Source organism: Coregonus lavaretus (genome assembly GCF_964263955.1).
Source record: "Coregonus lavaretus genome assembly, chromosome: 9".
Classification (NCBI taxonomy): Eukaryota; Metazoa; Chordata; class Actinopteri; order Salmoniformes; family Salmonidae; genus Coregonus; species Coregonus lavaretus.
The window spans coordinates 35,534,718-35,551,164 of record NC_139996.1 but is presented as its reverse complement, the minus strand read 5'-3'; the positions used below and the strand labels follow the sequence as shown (position 1 = coordinate 35,551,164).

Here is a 16,447-nt window from a genome sequence, read left to right as displayed (position 1 = left end):
ATGCAGCGTTTAGCGTGAACGCAGTCTAAAATGGGAACTTCTGCGATACGGATTGAATAGAACCCTAAGGATGTGTTTTAGAATGTGTTCATAGATAACGGTAAACAAATAATAATATTAATAATAATAAATAATAATAATTTGGTGGGTGCTTACAGTATATTTGTCCTATTTCATGTGTAAATTGGACATGCGTTTTTTGCATATCCCAACTCTCCCTGAGACACCCTCTGAGAGTGGGGTCACGGCCAGGATCTGCCATTATCAATGGCGACCCTGGAGCAATTAGGGTTAAGTGCCTTGCTCAAGGACACATTGACAGATTTTTCACCTTCTCGGCTCAGGGAATTAAACTGGCCCAACGCTCTAACCGCTAGGCTACCAGCCGGAAGCAACCAATGAGTTGTCTCAGGCAATCACATAGAGTATCCCTCCCCCCACACACACCTACCTACACATAATCTGTGGGATGTCTGCTTTCATCAGGTACTATACATGTGGTCTCTATGTAAATGAGCTCTGTCATGTAGGTGTCCATGTGTGAAGGAGTATGAATAGGTAATAGTAGGGTGTCTGTGAGAAGCCTTGCTGTCAAAACCAGTTGGTAAACACACTTACAAGCCCCGTATGCCAGTCAAAGGGGCTCTTACAAACAATAAAACTTTAATGTGATGGGAATTACAGTAACGGCTTTATTAAATTAGTGCAAAAGACAGACATAACTCAATCAAAATGTCATCTTTTTCTTTGCTTTATAGTGACTCATGGGGTCTTCCACACAAACCCAAACACACAAAAAACATTTTACGAGCGCAAAAAAACGAACCACCAATTCACTAGCCTTCCTTGACCTCTTTGTGTGACTCAGGGGGAGGCGGTGCTAGTGGCAGAGAAACAAATCCATGTAACACAAGGCAGACAGATTGCTAATCAGCAAAGCAATTTAAGACTCCAGATTTAAATTAATCACAGATTCTCAAAAAACTGGAGATGTACATTAAAAATAGTAAAACACATCGATAGCATTAGAAATAGTGCCTAAAGTCCACAAAAAGGTTTCTCTTTTTTCTGTGGGGGTAATTGAAGAGCCGGCAGTCCAAATACATAAGTTAATTAATATATTTGTACAATGGTAAAAAATAAAATATATATAGTGTACTTTTTTGTAAGTTTCACACCGTTACTATAAAGATATATTGTTTTCCACTCCATGACAACTAATGCAATAGAAACAAAACGAATCAAAAAAGACTCCAGAAACTTCTGACTTGAGAAGGCTTATGGCTACCACCTTGCCCTAACCACAACCACTGCAGACAAAAACAGGCTTTTTTCTCTCATTACAGTAGGAAACAAGATCAAATACACTCGTCTATGACGAGAAAATAAAGTAATACATCAAAAAGTCAATGCTTTTCCCCATCCAGTATCCAGTAGCTCAGACTATGCAGTGTTTCCTTGCCCAGCGAGAGAGTCCATTCAGGCGGTGGTGTCCGTGACAACAGAACCCACATTAGATGGACGGAGGAGGCGGGCGAGGGGCGGGAGAAGGATGGGCGAGGGAGAAGACCAGGGGCAAGGACAACTGTTCAGGTGAGGGGTAACAGAGCTAGGGGTGGTAATGGATGGAGAGAGGGGTGGGGTAGAGGTGAAGGGGGGTAACTAAAAGCTGGTGGGGAACTGTGGGGGGGGCTGGGTAAGATAACGTGGTGACACCCAAGATGCTTAATACCACAGAGGGCCAGTCTGAATTGTGTTTTTGTGTAATTGTTTGCTAGTTGTTTTAGTTATGGTGAGAGGTCTTCTCTCCTTAGGCTTGATGGCGTAGGGGAGATATGTCGTTTCTCTTCAGTGTTGCAAGTAGACTACAGTAGGTTTCAGCACAATTTACAAGCCTGGTAAGAAAAGAGAGAATAGTGGATAGAAAGTGAAAAAGGAGAAGAGAGAATGACAGAGAGAGGAAGAGAAAGATAAACAGATAGTCAAGGGCATCGTCAACGCAGATCAGTTGCAATCAATTACACAAGACAGGTAATAGGTATCCTACATTAAAGATTCAGGATGGAGAGGACAGAGAAGATCGAAATATACACCCTTGGTACAGATTTAGATAGAATAAAGAGACTCAATTATTTGTCTGTGTAAAATGGCCATGGAAACGTTTGAGAGCTTGATAATGACATGTCCTCCTCTGTCACGCCCTGCTGAATGGAACAACATGTATTTCTTTTCTATAGTGGTTATGTATCACACACGTCCGAAGACCAGCAGAAAAAACACATGTATTGCAGCCTGGTGCCTTTATATCTACACAGAGTCATTTATTAGGAGTTACGTAAAAGTAGGGTAATAAAGGTATATATCTTATAATGAAATAAATCAGATTGATGCACAGACTTTGGGTACAGTTAGTGCTGCTAGCTAAACCTTTCCTCACACAGACACACGTGACACACACACAGCATTATGAATTGTGAGTTGTTATCGATCCAGCTGTCTGTCTCCCTCTGCCATCCCCCATTCCTCTGTTCTGTCACTGTGGGCTCTACTCAGAACTCCATCTCTTTCTCTCTCCATTATGACATGTAGTAGCTGTATAAGTATGGTTGTTTTTCAGTCCTGACTGGACAGTAAGGACAGCCCCTCAGGACCATGGGGCTGATCCTGCCTGAGCTCGTGTAGGAAGGTGTTGTTCCTGTTGCTAGTGGAGACAGGCACTCTCTCTACCGCAGAGCAGCTGTGCTGTTGCTCAAGGTCCGTATGCTACACAGATTCTGCTATGTGAATGGGGAGGCATTGTAGAGGCCATTTCTTTAGCCCATAGAAAAGGCTTTTTATATACATAAAGAGATGAGATTGCCCATCTATACATGGAGAGTTAAGTTCATGATGTGCTCAAGGGTCCAGCTTTCTGTAGCAAGCAAAAAGTCAAAAGATTTTCCTTCACTGCTGATCGTAAAATGCATGCAGTACAAAATAGTGTAAAAGAGATATGTAAATGAAAATGATTACACCACTCTTACTTTCCTTGTTAAATTGGGTATACATAGTTAGTTAGATTGATTTGTATTTAGCTCCCTTTTCCCTTGTGTGTGTGTGTGTGTGTCCTCGAAATAAGATTACAGAGTGGTTTTGAGAAATGAAAACTGTAATTTTGTGAGACATTCAAAATGTCGGAACGATCGAAGCGTGCCTGATTTGATGGGGGATATATCTAATGGAAATGGGCCTCTTTTCTACTGTGTCGGTCTAAGTGATTCTGAAAAGGAACTATAAGTTGAACAACACTCCGGAGCACAGCGAAGACACTCGTGCTTCAGAGATGTGTTTTGCGAATGTAATGAGACTCTGGGAACCTTTATTCCCGCGTGCAGGCCTTAAAACATACCAATTCTTTCCCCTCTGGCTAAAAACTCACAGCCTGAAAAATGAAAATAAACAGCTAAATCAATTCACCTCAGCTCTCTCATGGAGGCAATAAAGTCAGGCACGGAGCGGATAAGAAAGAGCCTTACCCCCACCAACCTGAGTGAGAATGGGAAGGGAAATGTGACCAGCACACCTGCTGTACCTGGAGAGGCTGAGATGTGGAGGGAATGATGGAGAGAGAGAAAGAAAGAGAGAGAAAGAGAGAGCGACAGGGAGAGAGAGAAAGAGAGAGAGGGAGAGAGCGAGATAAAGAGAGGGAAAGAAGGATAGAGGAAGAGAGAGAGGGATAGAGGGATAGAGGGAGACAGAGGGATGTTTGATCTAATCAACATCAACTTAATTGGGTGAAAGTGCTACTGGCAGAAGTCAGCTGGAGTTGAGGCAAACATAATAACTCACAGGAGCGCTGCCCTCGTAAAATCCAGTCCAGCAGAATTACCATCCTCCCTGCCTGCCTGTGGATCTACCCTTCCTTCTCTCCTTCCATCTTCATCTCATTATCAATGTCAGTATGTCAGGAGACAAGTCTCACAGCATACAGTGAGCCATATCCAATATCTGCTCCATTTGTGAAGAGGAGAAGTGTAAAGTTTGCCCTTTGAAAGTCTAATCATATAGCAGCAACCCTCACTGTACACTCTCTGGCTGCTTCCCATTATGGCTTTAAAGAGAGTAGTTCTGACAAAACTAAAACCAACTCAAATCAAACAATTCCATTTTGTAGCATGAAAAAAATATATGTGCTGTTCAAATTATCTTTTGCCAAACATAAAATATCTCAAAAGTGTCAAGTGCCATCATTCAGTAAAACAGGTGTGACTAGACTAGACACAGGATTAAACATGACATTGGAGAACAACGTTTTTAGTGTTTTTATTTGGAGGGGAAGAGGGTTTATCAGCCAGGTAATGTCATACCTATTAAATCAAAACAAAGGGATTAAAAGAGGAATAATTAATATTACCAAGGAGGAGGCGGATCCCATTTCTCCTTCTCCTAAATAACCTGCTCCTGTAACCGAGTGGATTAGAGCAGGGAAAGTGGCTATTTGGGCAGAAAACGGGATTTAAACATCACTGTGTGTGTGTGTGTGTGTGTGTGTGTGTGTGTGTGTGTGTGTGTGTGTGTGTGTGTGTGTGTGTGTGTGTGTGTGTGTGTGTGTGTGTGTGTGTGTGTGTGTGTGTGCTCATCAGGGAGGATGGATGCATGTTGGCAGACTGAGGAAGGCTATCTGCCTGGGTTTATTTCCCTATTTGTGGATTAATTGCCTTTTCTTTCTCTGAGATTCAGCGGCAGCCCTTCTATCAAATCTCCAGCTTATAAAATCCCACAATGCTCACCTCAGCTTCTGAGACAAACACTAACAACAACACACCCACACAGGGAATAAATGTAAAATACGCCCTAAAGAGCCTCATCAACATTTTAGCCTTTAACTGATAGCTGATAACAGGCTCATTGTGAATGTGTCCCAATGCGGTCAACATTATCCTGTAACTAGTACACAGCCCAGGATATATGTTAGAAAGGAGAACAGGCAGTGTTGGACTGTGGTCATAGGGGAGATTGCAGGAGGGTGACTGAGCCTTGAGACAGCCCAATGGGAGTAGGAGAGGAAATGTCATCTGGTTTAATACTGCAGCTGCTTGTTCACCCATGCCTTTCACTTTATCACCTCCACTCACATGTGTTTCCCTCATAAACTAAATAATCTTAAAACGTCAGTGGTGCCCACAGCGCTCATGTGGAAAAACAACTCTATATACTGTATTTACATACTGCTGTCACATGATGCTAGACTTCCATTTCAGACCTGCCAGAACCTGCTGGAGAGAGATAATACCAGTCCCTCCAGGATTCTGCAGTGTTCTTTTGTGATAGTTGCAGGCCAAAATACTTGATTTTGCTGGGACAATTTTGACATGTTGCATGATTTTGTCGAATTTATCCCAAAAATGACGTGTTGCTTGATTGAACCATTTTACGCGATAAAAGTACGGTGATTGGTTACAATTGCGAGCCCTTTTTTTGTAGTGCGGTGATTGGACAGTTATACGCAGTAATATTGCAATGATTTGACGGTTTTATGCAGTAATATTGCAATGATTTGACGGTTTTATGCAGTAATAGTGCAGTGATTGGCCAAATCTGCAAGCCATAATATGCAGGGAATTGTTGATTTTGCGAAACATTCTGTGATCGCAGAATCACAAAATATTGGAGGGACTGTAATACAAACGCACTCTGTCTGTCAGTCAGGCCATTCACTGACAGTGAGACAGGGGGCACTGTGGTCATCTCTGCCACACTGGCAAATTGGTTTTACTATCTAAATTAGAGAATTTCCTCAACAAAATAGCTATCCTAGATGTATTAGTACTCTTACTAACAATGGCCATTATTTTGTTTGCCTGCAAACAGTAAGCACCATCCAGATAATTTGATCCACAACATACAAAACAATACATACAGGCTTCATCTGTATGTTACTTGACATGAAATCCACCCTAAGTCCAATTTAGGCTCTGTTAACAGAGGTACAGCAGCAGAACTCAAGGTGGGATTTGAGGCCTCATGAGTTACAGGTCTGTGGGAAAGTCCTGCTACAAGCCTATCACACTGTAGAGGCTCACACATCAACAGGGACTGACTGGACCCGTAAGCTCCAGGATTCAGCCAGGGACCTAGCTGCAGTAAATGGAGGTCTAAAGACTAGAATATTTGTGTATGCTTAACACCGGCTCTGTCCCGGAGGCTTGCATGCATTATTTAAGGGTCCGTAAAAGTAACGCTGAGTTCTTTTTCCTTGAAAAGTAGGGAAGGAGCAGGAGGGTACATGCGGATATGGATTTTTCTGTGGTACTGGGCTGGGCAGAGAGACAGTCACTTTGGAGCCTGCTGCCCAGTGAACTAGATTGATTAGGTTTGGGCGATGTCAATCTCTATCCTATCGTGATTAAGTACCCATAAAATATTGTGTTATACGATGGTATCACCCCCTGCTGGCCAACCCACCAATAAAAAACAAATATTGTAATGTAAAAAGAAAATAACTTTTAAAAGACAGCTAAAAAGGACCACTAGTGCGAGCTTACATGCTACAGGGGGGAGGAGAAGAATCATGTCAAAATATATTTCGGAGCCAAATCTTTTTTACTAGCCTACTACCGCGTTCATGTGTTAGTTGGAAATCAGAAATGTTTGACTTGTTAACTGGTTGAACGCGGCACGTGTATACAACCAGTTAGCAAGTCGGAAATGTCAGAGTGTCCTAGTTCCGACTAGCACGTGAACGCAACATATTCTTCTCTGTTGGAGCTGTGGCACAAAAGAGGTGTGTGTCTGTGTGTGCCAATGCGCAAGACAGCCTTGCTGGCTGTGCATCGTGTGATGGGTTGTAAATCATGAATGGCCCGGCTGCAGAGCATGCAACTCTGCTCTCCCCAGAACTGTGATTCACATTTTTGCCTAATATTCCACTGTTATTAGGTCTAGGCTTCTGTATGTTGTAGGTAAGTTGTATACATTGCTAATAATAGACTAAAGAAATAGGCCTACTTTACGCATTGTTTATTTCATAAGCTTTGCTCAGCTGTAAGTTTTCTTTTGACTTCTCATTAGATTGTTTGCTCAATTTCACTTCTTGTTGCCTGTAATATTTGTCATTCAAAATAAAGCTGTGATAGAGAATCGCCTATAGACTCTGACTTTCACAATTGTTCCCATTTGAAAGCTGCAACTAGGACATTACAATAAACACTTTATTAGAATAGCCTACTTGGGAAATATTCTACATAAATGTAACTTGTCTTAATACTTTTGATAGGCTATTTTAATTAGTAGGATATGGCTTTTGGCCGTTTGGTTCGGAACAGCAAGGAGGAGGGATGCATGCATCATTGTCTCACACGATGAAGTCGGGGTGGGGACTGTGGATCTGTCTCCGTCGGGTAGTACGTTAGTGCGTTAGTCACACGTGATATCTCAAGACAGCACTGGCCCGATTTTGACAAAACTTTGGTGAATGATGTGTCTTGTACATAGAGATCCGGCATTTACAAAATTACATTGATTGACCTGATGAGGTCACTATAACAAGAGAATGAAAATGCTAACGTTGAAAGGTCATGCCACTCATCCCTTTTGACCTAAAGTAATGGAATTCGGTACATAGGTCCCTTTCCTCACAAGGAACAAATTTCACTAGGGACCCATAAAGTCCACCATGATGGATTTTCCGGCATTTAGAATTTTGTGAAAAACACTTAAAACGTTACTCTTCTGGCACTGAATGACCGATCTGCACGAAACTTTATATGTGGCATCTATGGACAATGGTTTCTCAATGCAATATTTTCCAGACTAGTATGTAAAACAACATGGCCGCTATTGACCAATAAACATTCACGTGGGCGTGGCCTGGCATATAAATGCATATAAATCAGTCAACGATATTCATATAGTATCAAAATATGGTACACATGTTGCAAACACTGTGAAGACTTAACATATGCAAGAATATTCATATCGACCACACGAAGGCGCTATAACGGACACATGTTTATATCTTTTGAACTGTTTGATTCAGAGTGATGAAATTTGGCACACATGCTCAGGGATATGAGTCTAGCAAACTACGCAATATCTCAGACACCACTGGTGCTGCATAATTCATGGGGGACAACATGTTTACTGTTGCCTTGTTTCTTTTAGACAAAGCTTTGCTCAACTGTACGTTTTGTTCAAACTACTCGTTGGAGTTTTCTGTATTGCTATTGTTTGTTCTACCTATCTCAATATTACCTTAGGCTTGTCATGTTTTTAGGTTATTCAAAAACAACTTAAAACTTTCTGAGAACTCTGTTAGATAAATTCATTGTTTGATCATGAAGTAGCGCGACGGGAGGAGACGGGAGAAAGCCAGCATGCATACAAACAGAAGTTATATTCATATCAAATGGAGAGAAAAGAGAAAATAAAGCTTTTAAAATAATTAGACACTGGAGTGTCCACTATAAAAAATCAAATATGCTTTGGCTATATGGCCCAGATCATCCGACATTCAGAGAGAAAATAACTGACTGGACATTTTGCTCTGCTTTTGTGATAGTCTTAGCTCTGTCTACAGTCGTGGTCAAAAGTTTTGAGAATGACACAAATATTAATCTTCACAAAGTTTGCTGCCTCAGCTTTTATGATGGCAATTTGCATATACTCCAGAATGTTATGACGAGTGATCAGATGAATTGCAAGTAATTGCAAAGTCCCTCTTTGCCATGAAAATGAACTTAATCCCCAAAAAACATTTCCACTACATTTCAAACCTGCCACAAAAGGACCAGCTGACATCATGTCAGTGATTCTCTCGTTAACACAGGTGAGAGTGTTGACGAGGACAAGGCTGGAGATCACTCTGTCATGCTGATTGAGTTAGACTAACAGACTGGAAGCTTTAAAAGGAGGGTGGTGCATGAAATCATTGTTCTTCCTCTGTTAACCATGGTTACCTGCAAGGAAACACGTGCCGTCATCATTGCTTTGCATAAAAAGGGCTTCACAGGCAAGGATATTGCTGCTAGTAAGATTGCACCTAAATCAACCATTTATCGGATCATCAAGAACTTCAAGGAGAGAGGTTCAATTGTTGTGAAGAAGGCTTCAGGGCGCCCAAGAAAGTCCAGCAAGCGCCAGGACTGTCTCCTAAAGTTGATTCAGCTGCGGGATCGGGGCACCACCAGTGCAGAGCTTGCTCAGGAATGGCAGCAGGCAGGTGTGAGTGCATCTGCATGCACAGTGAAGTGAAGACTTTTGGAGGATGGCCTGGTGTCAAGAAGGGCAGCGAGGAAGCCACTTCTCTCCAGGAAAAACATCAGGGACAAACTGATATTCTGGAAAAAAGTACAGGGATTGGACTGCTGAGGACTGGGGTAAAGTCATTTAATCTGATGAATCCCCTTTCCGATTGTTTGGGGCATCTGGAAAAAAAGCTTGTCAGGAGAAGACAAGGTGAGCGCTACCATCAGTCCTGTGTCATGCCAACAGTAAAGCATCCTGAGACCATTCATGTGTGGGTTTGCTTCTCAGCCAAGGGAGTGGGCTCGCTCACAATTTTGCCTAAGAACACAGCCATGAATAAGGAATGGTACCAACACATCCTCCGAGAGCAACTTCTCCCAACCATCCAAGAACAGTTTGGTGATGAACAATGCCTTTTCCAGCATGATGGAGCACCTTGCCATAAGGCAAAAGTGATAACTAAGTGGCTCGGGGAACAAAACATCGACATTTTGGGTCCATGGCCAGGAAACTCCCCAGACCTTAATCCCATTGAGAACTTGTGGTCAATCCTCAAGAGGCGGGTGGACAAACAAAAACCCACAAATTCTGACAAACTCCAAGCATTGATTATGCAAGAATGGGCTGCCATCAGTCAGGATGTGGCCCAGAAGTTAATTGACAGCATGCCAGGGCGGATTGCAGAGGTCTTGAAAAAGAAGGGTCAACACTGCAAATATTGACTCTTTGCATAAACTTAATGTAATTGTCAATAAAAGCCTTTGACACTTATGGAATGCTTGTAATTATACTTCAGTATACCATAGTACATCTGACAAAAATATCTAAAAACACTGAAGCAGCAAACTTTGTGAAGACCAATACTTGTGTCATTCTCAAAACTTTTGACCACGACTGTACATTGTTCTCTTGCATTCTGTAAATTGTTTATAACAGATTTAATGAAATAGGGTATGCAGGCTATAGCAAAGGAATAGGCCATTTGGCATGGCCCTGCTGTGGGCTGCCCGGTCAGCTCTTTACTGCGTGGTGCCAGTCAAGTTGAAATCGGTTATGCATTGTCTCTCACATCACGATGTCGTCACTATCGACAACGGCTGTCAATCATCTTCGATATCCGTTACAAGTGTAATGTCGGCTCCGTACTACACCGGCTCCGTACTACACTGTACTACACCGGCTCCGTACTACACCGGCTCCGACGCTCGTCGGATGTGGCAGGGCTTGCAAACTATTACAGACTACAAAGGGAAGCACAGCCGCTAGCTAACCAGTGACACAAGCCTACCAGATGAGCTAAATTACTTCTATGCTCACTTCGAGGCAAGTAACACTGAAACATGCATGAGAGCATCAGCTGTTCCGGACGACTGTGTGATCACGCTCTCCATAGCCGATGTGAGTAAGACCTTTAAACAGGTCAACATTCACAAGGCCACAGGGCCAGACGGATTACCAGGACGTGTACTACGAGCATGCGCTGACCAACTGGTAAGTGCCCTCACTGACATTTTCAACCTCTCCCTGTCTGAGTCTGTAAGACCAACATGTTTCAAGCAGACCACCATAGTCCCTGTGCCCAAGAACACTAAGGTAACCTGCCTAAATAACTATCGACCCGTAGCACTCACGTCTGTACCATGAAGTGCTTTGAAAGGCTGGTCATGGCTCACATCAACACCATTATCCCAGAAAACCTAGACCCACTCCAATTTGCATACCGCCCCAATAGATCCACAGATGATGCAATCTCTATTGCGCTCCACACTGCCCTTTCACACCTGGACAAAAGGAACACCTATGTAAACAGCTTCTAACCCCAAGCCATAAGACTCGGTACCGGTACCCCCTGTATATAGCCTCGCTATTGTTATTTTTACTACTGCTCTTTAATTATTGTTACTTTTATTTCGTATTATTTATATATTTTTTTTTGTTTGTTTTATTCTTTCTTAAAACTGCATTGTTGGTTAAGGGCTTGTAAGTAAGCATTTCACTGTAAGGTCTACACCTGTTGTATTCGACGCATGTGACAAATAACATTTGATTTGATTTGAATATTGCCCAACCATATGATGGAGCAGCGTCTCTCCTTAGGTTGAGTGCAGTCCTCTCTGGTGGACTTGCAGCAAGCTCCACCAGCCACACAGTGTTTAAGACCTTTCCTTCCTAAAGTACTTAGAGCCTGCTATAGAAGGCCTGCAGGAAGACACAATGTAAATGTCAATCATACAGAAAGTACATGTGTGTGAATATGTTCAGAAAGGCTGGAGAGAGGAGGACAAGCACATAATAATGGCTGGAATGGAGTGAATGGAATAGTAACAAACACATAGAAACCATGTGTTTGAAACCATTCCATAAATTCCATTCCAGCCATTATTATGAGCCCGTCCTCCCCAATTAAGATGCCACCAGCTGCCTGTGGTATGTACAGTATGGAAGGGAGAGAGTGTGAGGGTTAGACAGAATGCACGTACAGTATGAGATTGGATGTGTGTGCGTGCGTGTGTGTGTGATTCGTGTCTAAGTTAGAGGGGGAACAGACAGTCTAATCTCCTCACACCTTTCTTCTCTCAGACTCTGCTGTCACTTGTCTTGAGCTCTTTCCATTTTTTCACTGTCTTTCTGCTGAGGGGTCAGAGTTCAGCCCGGTGATAAGGGAATTGAAATCACAGTATCTTACTCCTCGACTCCTCTCACAATCTGGCTCCACGACGAGTGATCAGTTCCCTCTATCTGTGCCTGAGCGGTGGAGCCTGGGTCTGGCTGATGTGCCCTGACAGAAGTCATCTCTCTGTGTGTATCACTGTACCGACTCTGATACAGAGGGGACCTCTATGGCCCAGCTCTCTCTCCCACTGGAGACACAGACAAAGATTACCTCTCCGTATATCACGACCTGTCTCTTCATGCTGCATGGCTCAGCTGAATAATATGCTGCAGTGCCTGCTGATGATGCTATACTGTCTGCAGCTCAACATAACACACCCCATTCAGCTATGGTTTTGGCCAACGAAACAACATGCTTTGGTTGGTTAATGAATGCCAGAGTCTATCAGTACAGTATGGTGTGTCATAATGAATGCCAATGAGAAGCTCTGCATGCCACCCAATTAACATTCACTGGGCTCATACACACACCAGCTGTTTCCACATTGGCCACTGATAACAAAGCATTGATCATCTACAGTGAGGGAAAAAAGTATTTGATCTCCTGCTGATTTTGTATATTTGCCCGCTGACAAAGAAATGATCAGTCTATATTTTTAATGGTATGTTTATTTGAACAGTGAGAGACAAAATAACAACAAAAAAATCCAGAAAAACGCATGTCAAAAATGGTATAAATTGATTTGCATTTTAATGAGGGAAATAAGTATTTGACCCCCTCTCAATCAGAAAGATTTCTGGCTCCCAAGTGTCTTTCATACAGGTAACGAGCTGAGATTAGGAGCACACTCTTAAAGGGAGTGCTCCTAATCTCAGCTTGTTACCTGTATAAAAGACACCTGTCCACAGAAGCAATCAATCAATCAGATTCCAAACTCTCCACCATGGCCAAGACCAAAGAGCTCTCCAAGGATGTCAGGGACAAGATTGTAGACATACACAAGGCTGGAATGGGCTACAAGACCATCGCCAAGCAGCTTGGTGAGAAGGTGACAACAGTTGGTGCGATTATTCGCAAATGGAAGAAACACAAAATAACTGTCAATCTCCCTCGGCCTGGGGCTCCATGCAAGATCTCACCTTGTGGAGTTGCAATGATCATGAGAACGGTGAGGAATCAGCCCAGAACTACACGGGAGGATCTTGTCAATGATCTCAAGGCAGCTGGGACCATAGTCACCAAGAAAACAATTGGTAACACACTATGCCGTGAAGGACTGAAATCCTGCAGCGCCCGCAAGGTCCCCCTGCTCAAGAAAGCACATATACATGCCCGTCTGAAGTTTGCCAATGAACATCTGAATGATTCAGAGGAGAACTGGGTGAAAGTGTTGTGGTCAGATGAGACCAAAATGGAGCTCTTTGGCATCAACTCAACTCGCCGTGTTTGGAGGAGGAGGAATGCTGCCTATGACCCCAAGAACACCATCCCCACCGTCAAACATGGAGGTGGAAACATTATGCTTTGGGGGTGTTTTTCTGCTAAGGGGACAGGACAACTTCACCGCATCAAAGGGACGATGGACGGGGCCATGTACCGTCAAATCTTGGGTGAGAACCTCCTTCCCTCAGCCAGGGCATTGAAAATGGGTCGTGGATGGGTATTCCAGCATGACAATGACCCAAAACACACGGCCAAGGCAACAAAGGAGTGGCTCAAGAAGAAGCACATTAAGGTCCTGGAGTGGCCTAGCCAGTCTCCAGACCTTAATCCCATAGAAAATCTGTGGAGGGAGCTGAAGGTTTGAGTTGCCAAACGTCTGCCTCGAAACCTTAATGACTTGAAGAAGATCTGCAAAGAGGAGTGGGACAAAATCCCTCCTGAGATGTGTGCAAACCTGGTGGCCAACTACAAGAAACGTCTGACCTCTGTGATTGCCAACAAGGGTTTTGCCACCAAGTACTAAGTCATGTTTTGCAGAGAGGTCAAATACTTATTTCCCTCATTAAAATGCACATCAATTCATAACATTTTTGACATGCGTTTTTCTGTATTTTTTTGTTGTTATTCTGTCTCTCACTGTTCAAATAAACCTACCATTAAAATTATAGACTGATCATTTCTTTGTCAGTGGGCAAACGTACAAAATCAGCAGGGGATCAAATACTTTTTTCCCTCACTGTAGCACATAGACCACCATGAGAAAGAGAGAGAGAGAGAGAGAGCAGGCTTATCATGAATAATCTGCTCTGGGCTGCATCAGGCTGCATGTCTAGATCCCTCCTCAGGTTCACTGAGTGAACCCGGTCAGTTCAGTTATCTGGTCTATTGTCAGAGCCCTGTCTGTATGCTCCTGGTCTCACAGCTGGCCTTAGAGAGGCAGAGAGAGGGGGAGAGAGGGGGAGAGAGGGAAAGTAGAGAGACAGAAGAGGGGACGGATGGAGAGATACATACCCAAAGGGAGAGTGATGGATGGAGGAACGAGGTGAGATAGAGAGATATGGAGAGAAAATGAGGAGACACCTGTCCACAGAAGCAATCAATCAATCAGATTCCAAACTCTCCACCATGGCCAAGACCAAAGAGCCCTCCAAGGATGTCAGGGACAAGATTGTAGACCTAGGGCTGCGTCAGGCTGCATGTCTAGATCCCTCCTCAGGTTCACTGAGTGAACCCAGTCAGTTCAGTTATCTGGTATATTGTCAGAGCCCTGTCTGTATGCTCCTGGCCTCACAGCTGGCCTTAGAGAGGCAGAGAGAGGGGGAGAGAGGGGGAGAGAGGGAAAGTAGAGAGACTGAAGAGGGGACGGATGGAGAGATACATACCCAAAGGGAGAGTGATGGATGGAGGAACGAGGTGAGATAGAGAGATATGGAGAGAAAATGAGGAGATGAGGAAAATAGATTGTCATTGTAAGTCAGGGATGGCTGGAGATTGAGAGATAGAGACAGAGAGAGAGTGAATGAGTGATAGAGAAGGAGAAAAACTGAGAGAGAAGGGCAATGGAAGTGGGTGAGCGACTAGAGAGAGAGAGGGATGAGAGAGAGAGGGACTGATGAGAGAGAGAGTTAGTGGCTGCTTGGTATGATCAGGCCTGCAGGCGTCTTTTGCTCAACACTCTCAATGGCTCCATTGTGCGTTGAATTACAGATGGGACATCCTCCTCCCTTTCTCCTTCCTCCCTCCCGCCATTCTCTGCTCCCCTCTTGCTGAACATTGCCGTGGGCACGGAACTCAGCTGTAAAACCAGCCCAGCCCACAATCCCCCTCTGAACACAGAATAGGCATCTATTTAACAGTTGAAAGTTATTTTATTCCTCCAGAAGACTGGCTGTTAGAAGTGCACCATTATGCCTCCCATTCTCATTGGAGGAGTACATTATTCATGTTATCACCAATGGTATAAATTAGATATACAGCGTGAGCTCCCAACAGGAGTCCCTGGGAAGCGCCTGACTGTAGCGGGGGACGCCAGATTAACGGTGGGGGAGACACAGACACACCAACACAAATGGAAGAGATGCTAGGAACAGGTCTAAAAGTCGCTGTAAAGACATCTGAGATTTAATGAGCGAATATTCTGCCCAGGGCATGTCGATATTAGCAGCAACAGCAGCACCACCATCCGGTACCACTTGCTGTGCGGTAGCAGAGAGAACAGTCTATGACTTGGGTGACTGGAGTCTTTGACAATTTTTTGGGCTCTCCTCTGACACGCCTAGTATATAGGTCCTGGATGGCAGGAAGCTTGGCCCCAGTGATGTACTGGGCCGTATGCACTACCCTCTGTAGCGCCTTACAGTCAGATGCCATACAGTGAGGGAAAAAAGTGTTTGATCCCCTGCTGATTTTGTACGTTTTCCCACTGACAAAGAAATGATCAGTCTATAATTTTAATGGTAGGTTTATTTGAACAGTGAGAGACAGAATAACAACAAAAAAATCCAGAAAAACGCATGTCAAAAATGTTATAAATTGATTTGCATTTTAATGAGGGAAATAAGTATTTGACCCCCTCTCAATCAGAAAGATTTCTGGCTCCCAAGTGTCTTTCATACAGGTAACGAGCTGAGATTAGGAGCACACTCTTAAAGGGAGTGCTCCTAATCTCAGCTTGTTACCTGTATAAAAGACACCTGTCCACAGAAGCAATCAATCAGATTCCAAACTCTCCACCATGGCCAAGACCAAAGTGCTCTCCAAGGATGTCAGGGACAAGATTGTAGACCTACACAAGGCTGGAATGGGCTAAAATACCATCGCCAAGCAGCTTGGTGAGAAGGTGACAACAGTTGGTGCGATTATTCGCAAATGGAAGAAACACAAAAGAACTGTCAATCTCCCTCGGCCTGGAGCTCCATGCAAGATCTCACCTCGTGGAGTTGCAATGATCATGAGAACGGTGAGGACTCAGCCCAGAACTACACAGGCGGATCTTGTCAATGATCTCAAGGCAGCTGGGACCATAGTCACCAAGAAAACAATTGGTAACACACTACGCCGTGAAAGACTGAAATCCTGCAGCGCCCGCAAGGTCCCCCTGCTCAAGAAAGTACATATACATGCCCGTCTGAAGTTTGCCAATGAACATCTGAATGATTCAGAGGA

The 16,447-nt window shown here is 43.7% G+C and overlaps 1 protein-coding gene across 1 annotated transcript in view; it reads right to left on the bottom strand.

Moving 5' to 3' along the window:
* Positions 1-672: 672 nt before the first annotated feature.
* The window catches only part of LOC311135171 (cadherin-13-like), a 352,167-nt gene continuing 336,392 nt past the window's right edge, over positions 673-16,447 (bottom strand). Inside the window, exon 11 of the mRNA XM_084169093.1 lies at positions 673-1,895. Coding sequence (XP_084025219.1) covers positions 1,888-1,895 — 8 coding nt within the window. The 3' untranslated portion in view covers positions 673-1,887. The remainder of the gene's footprint in view (positions 1,896-16,447) is intronic.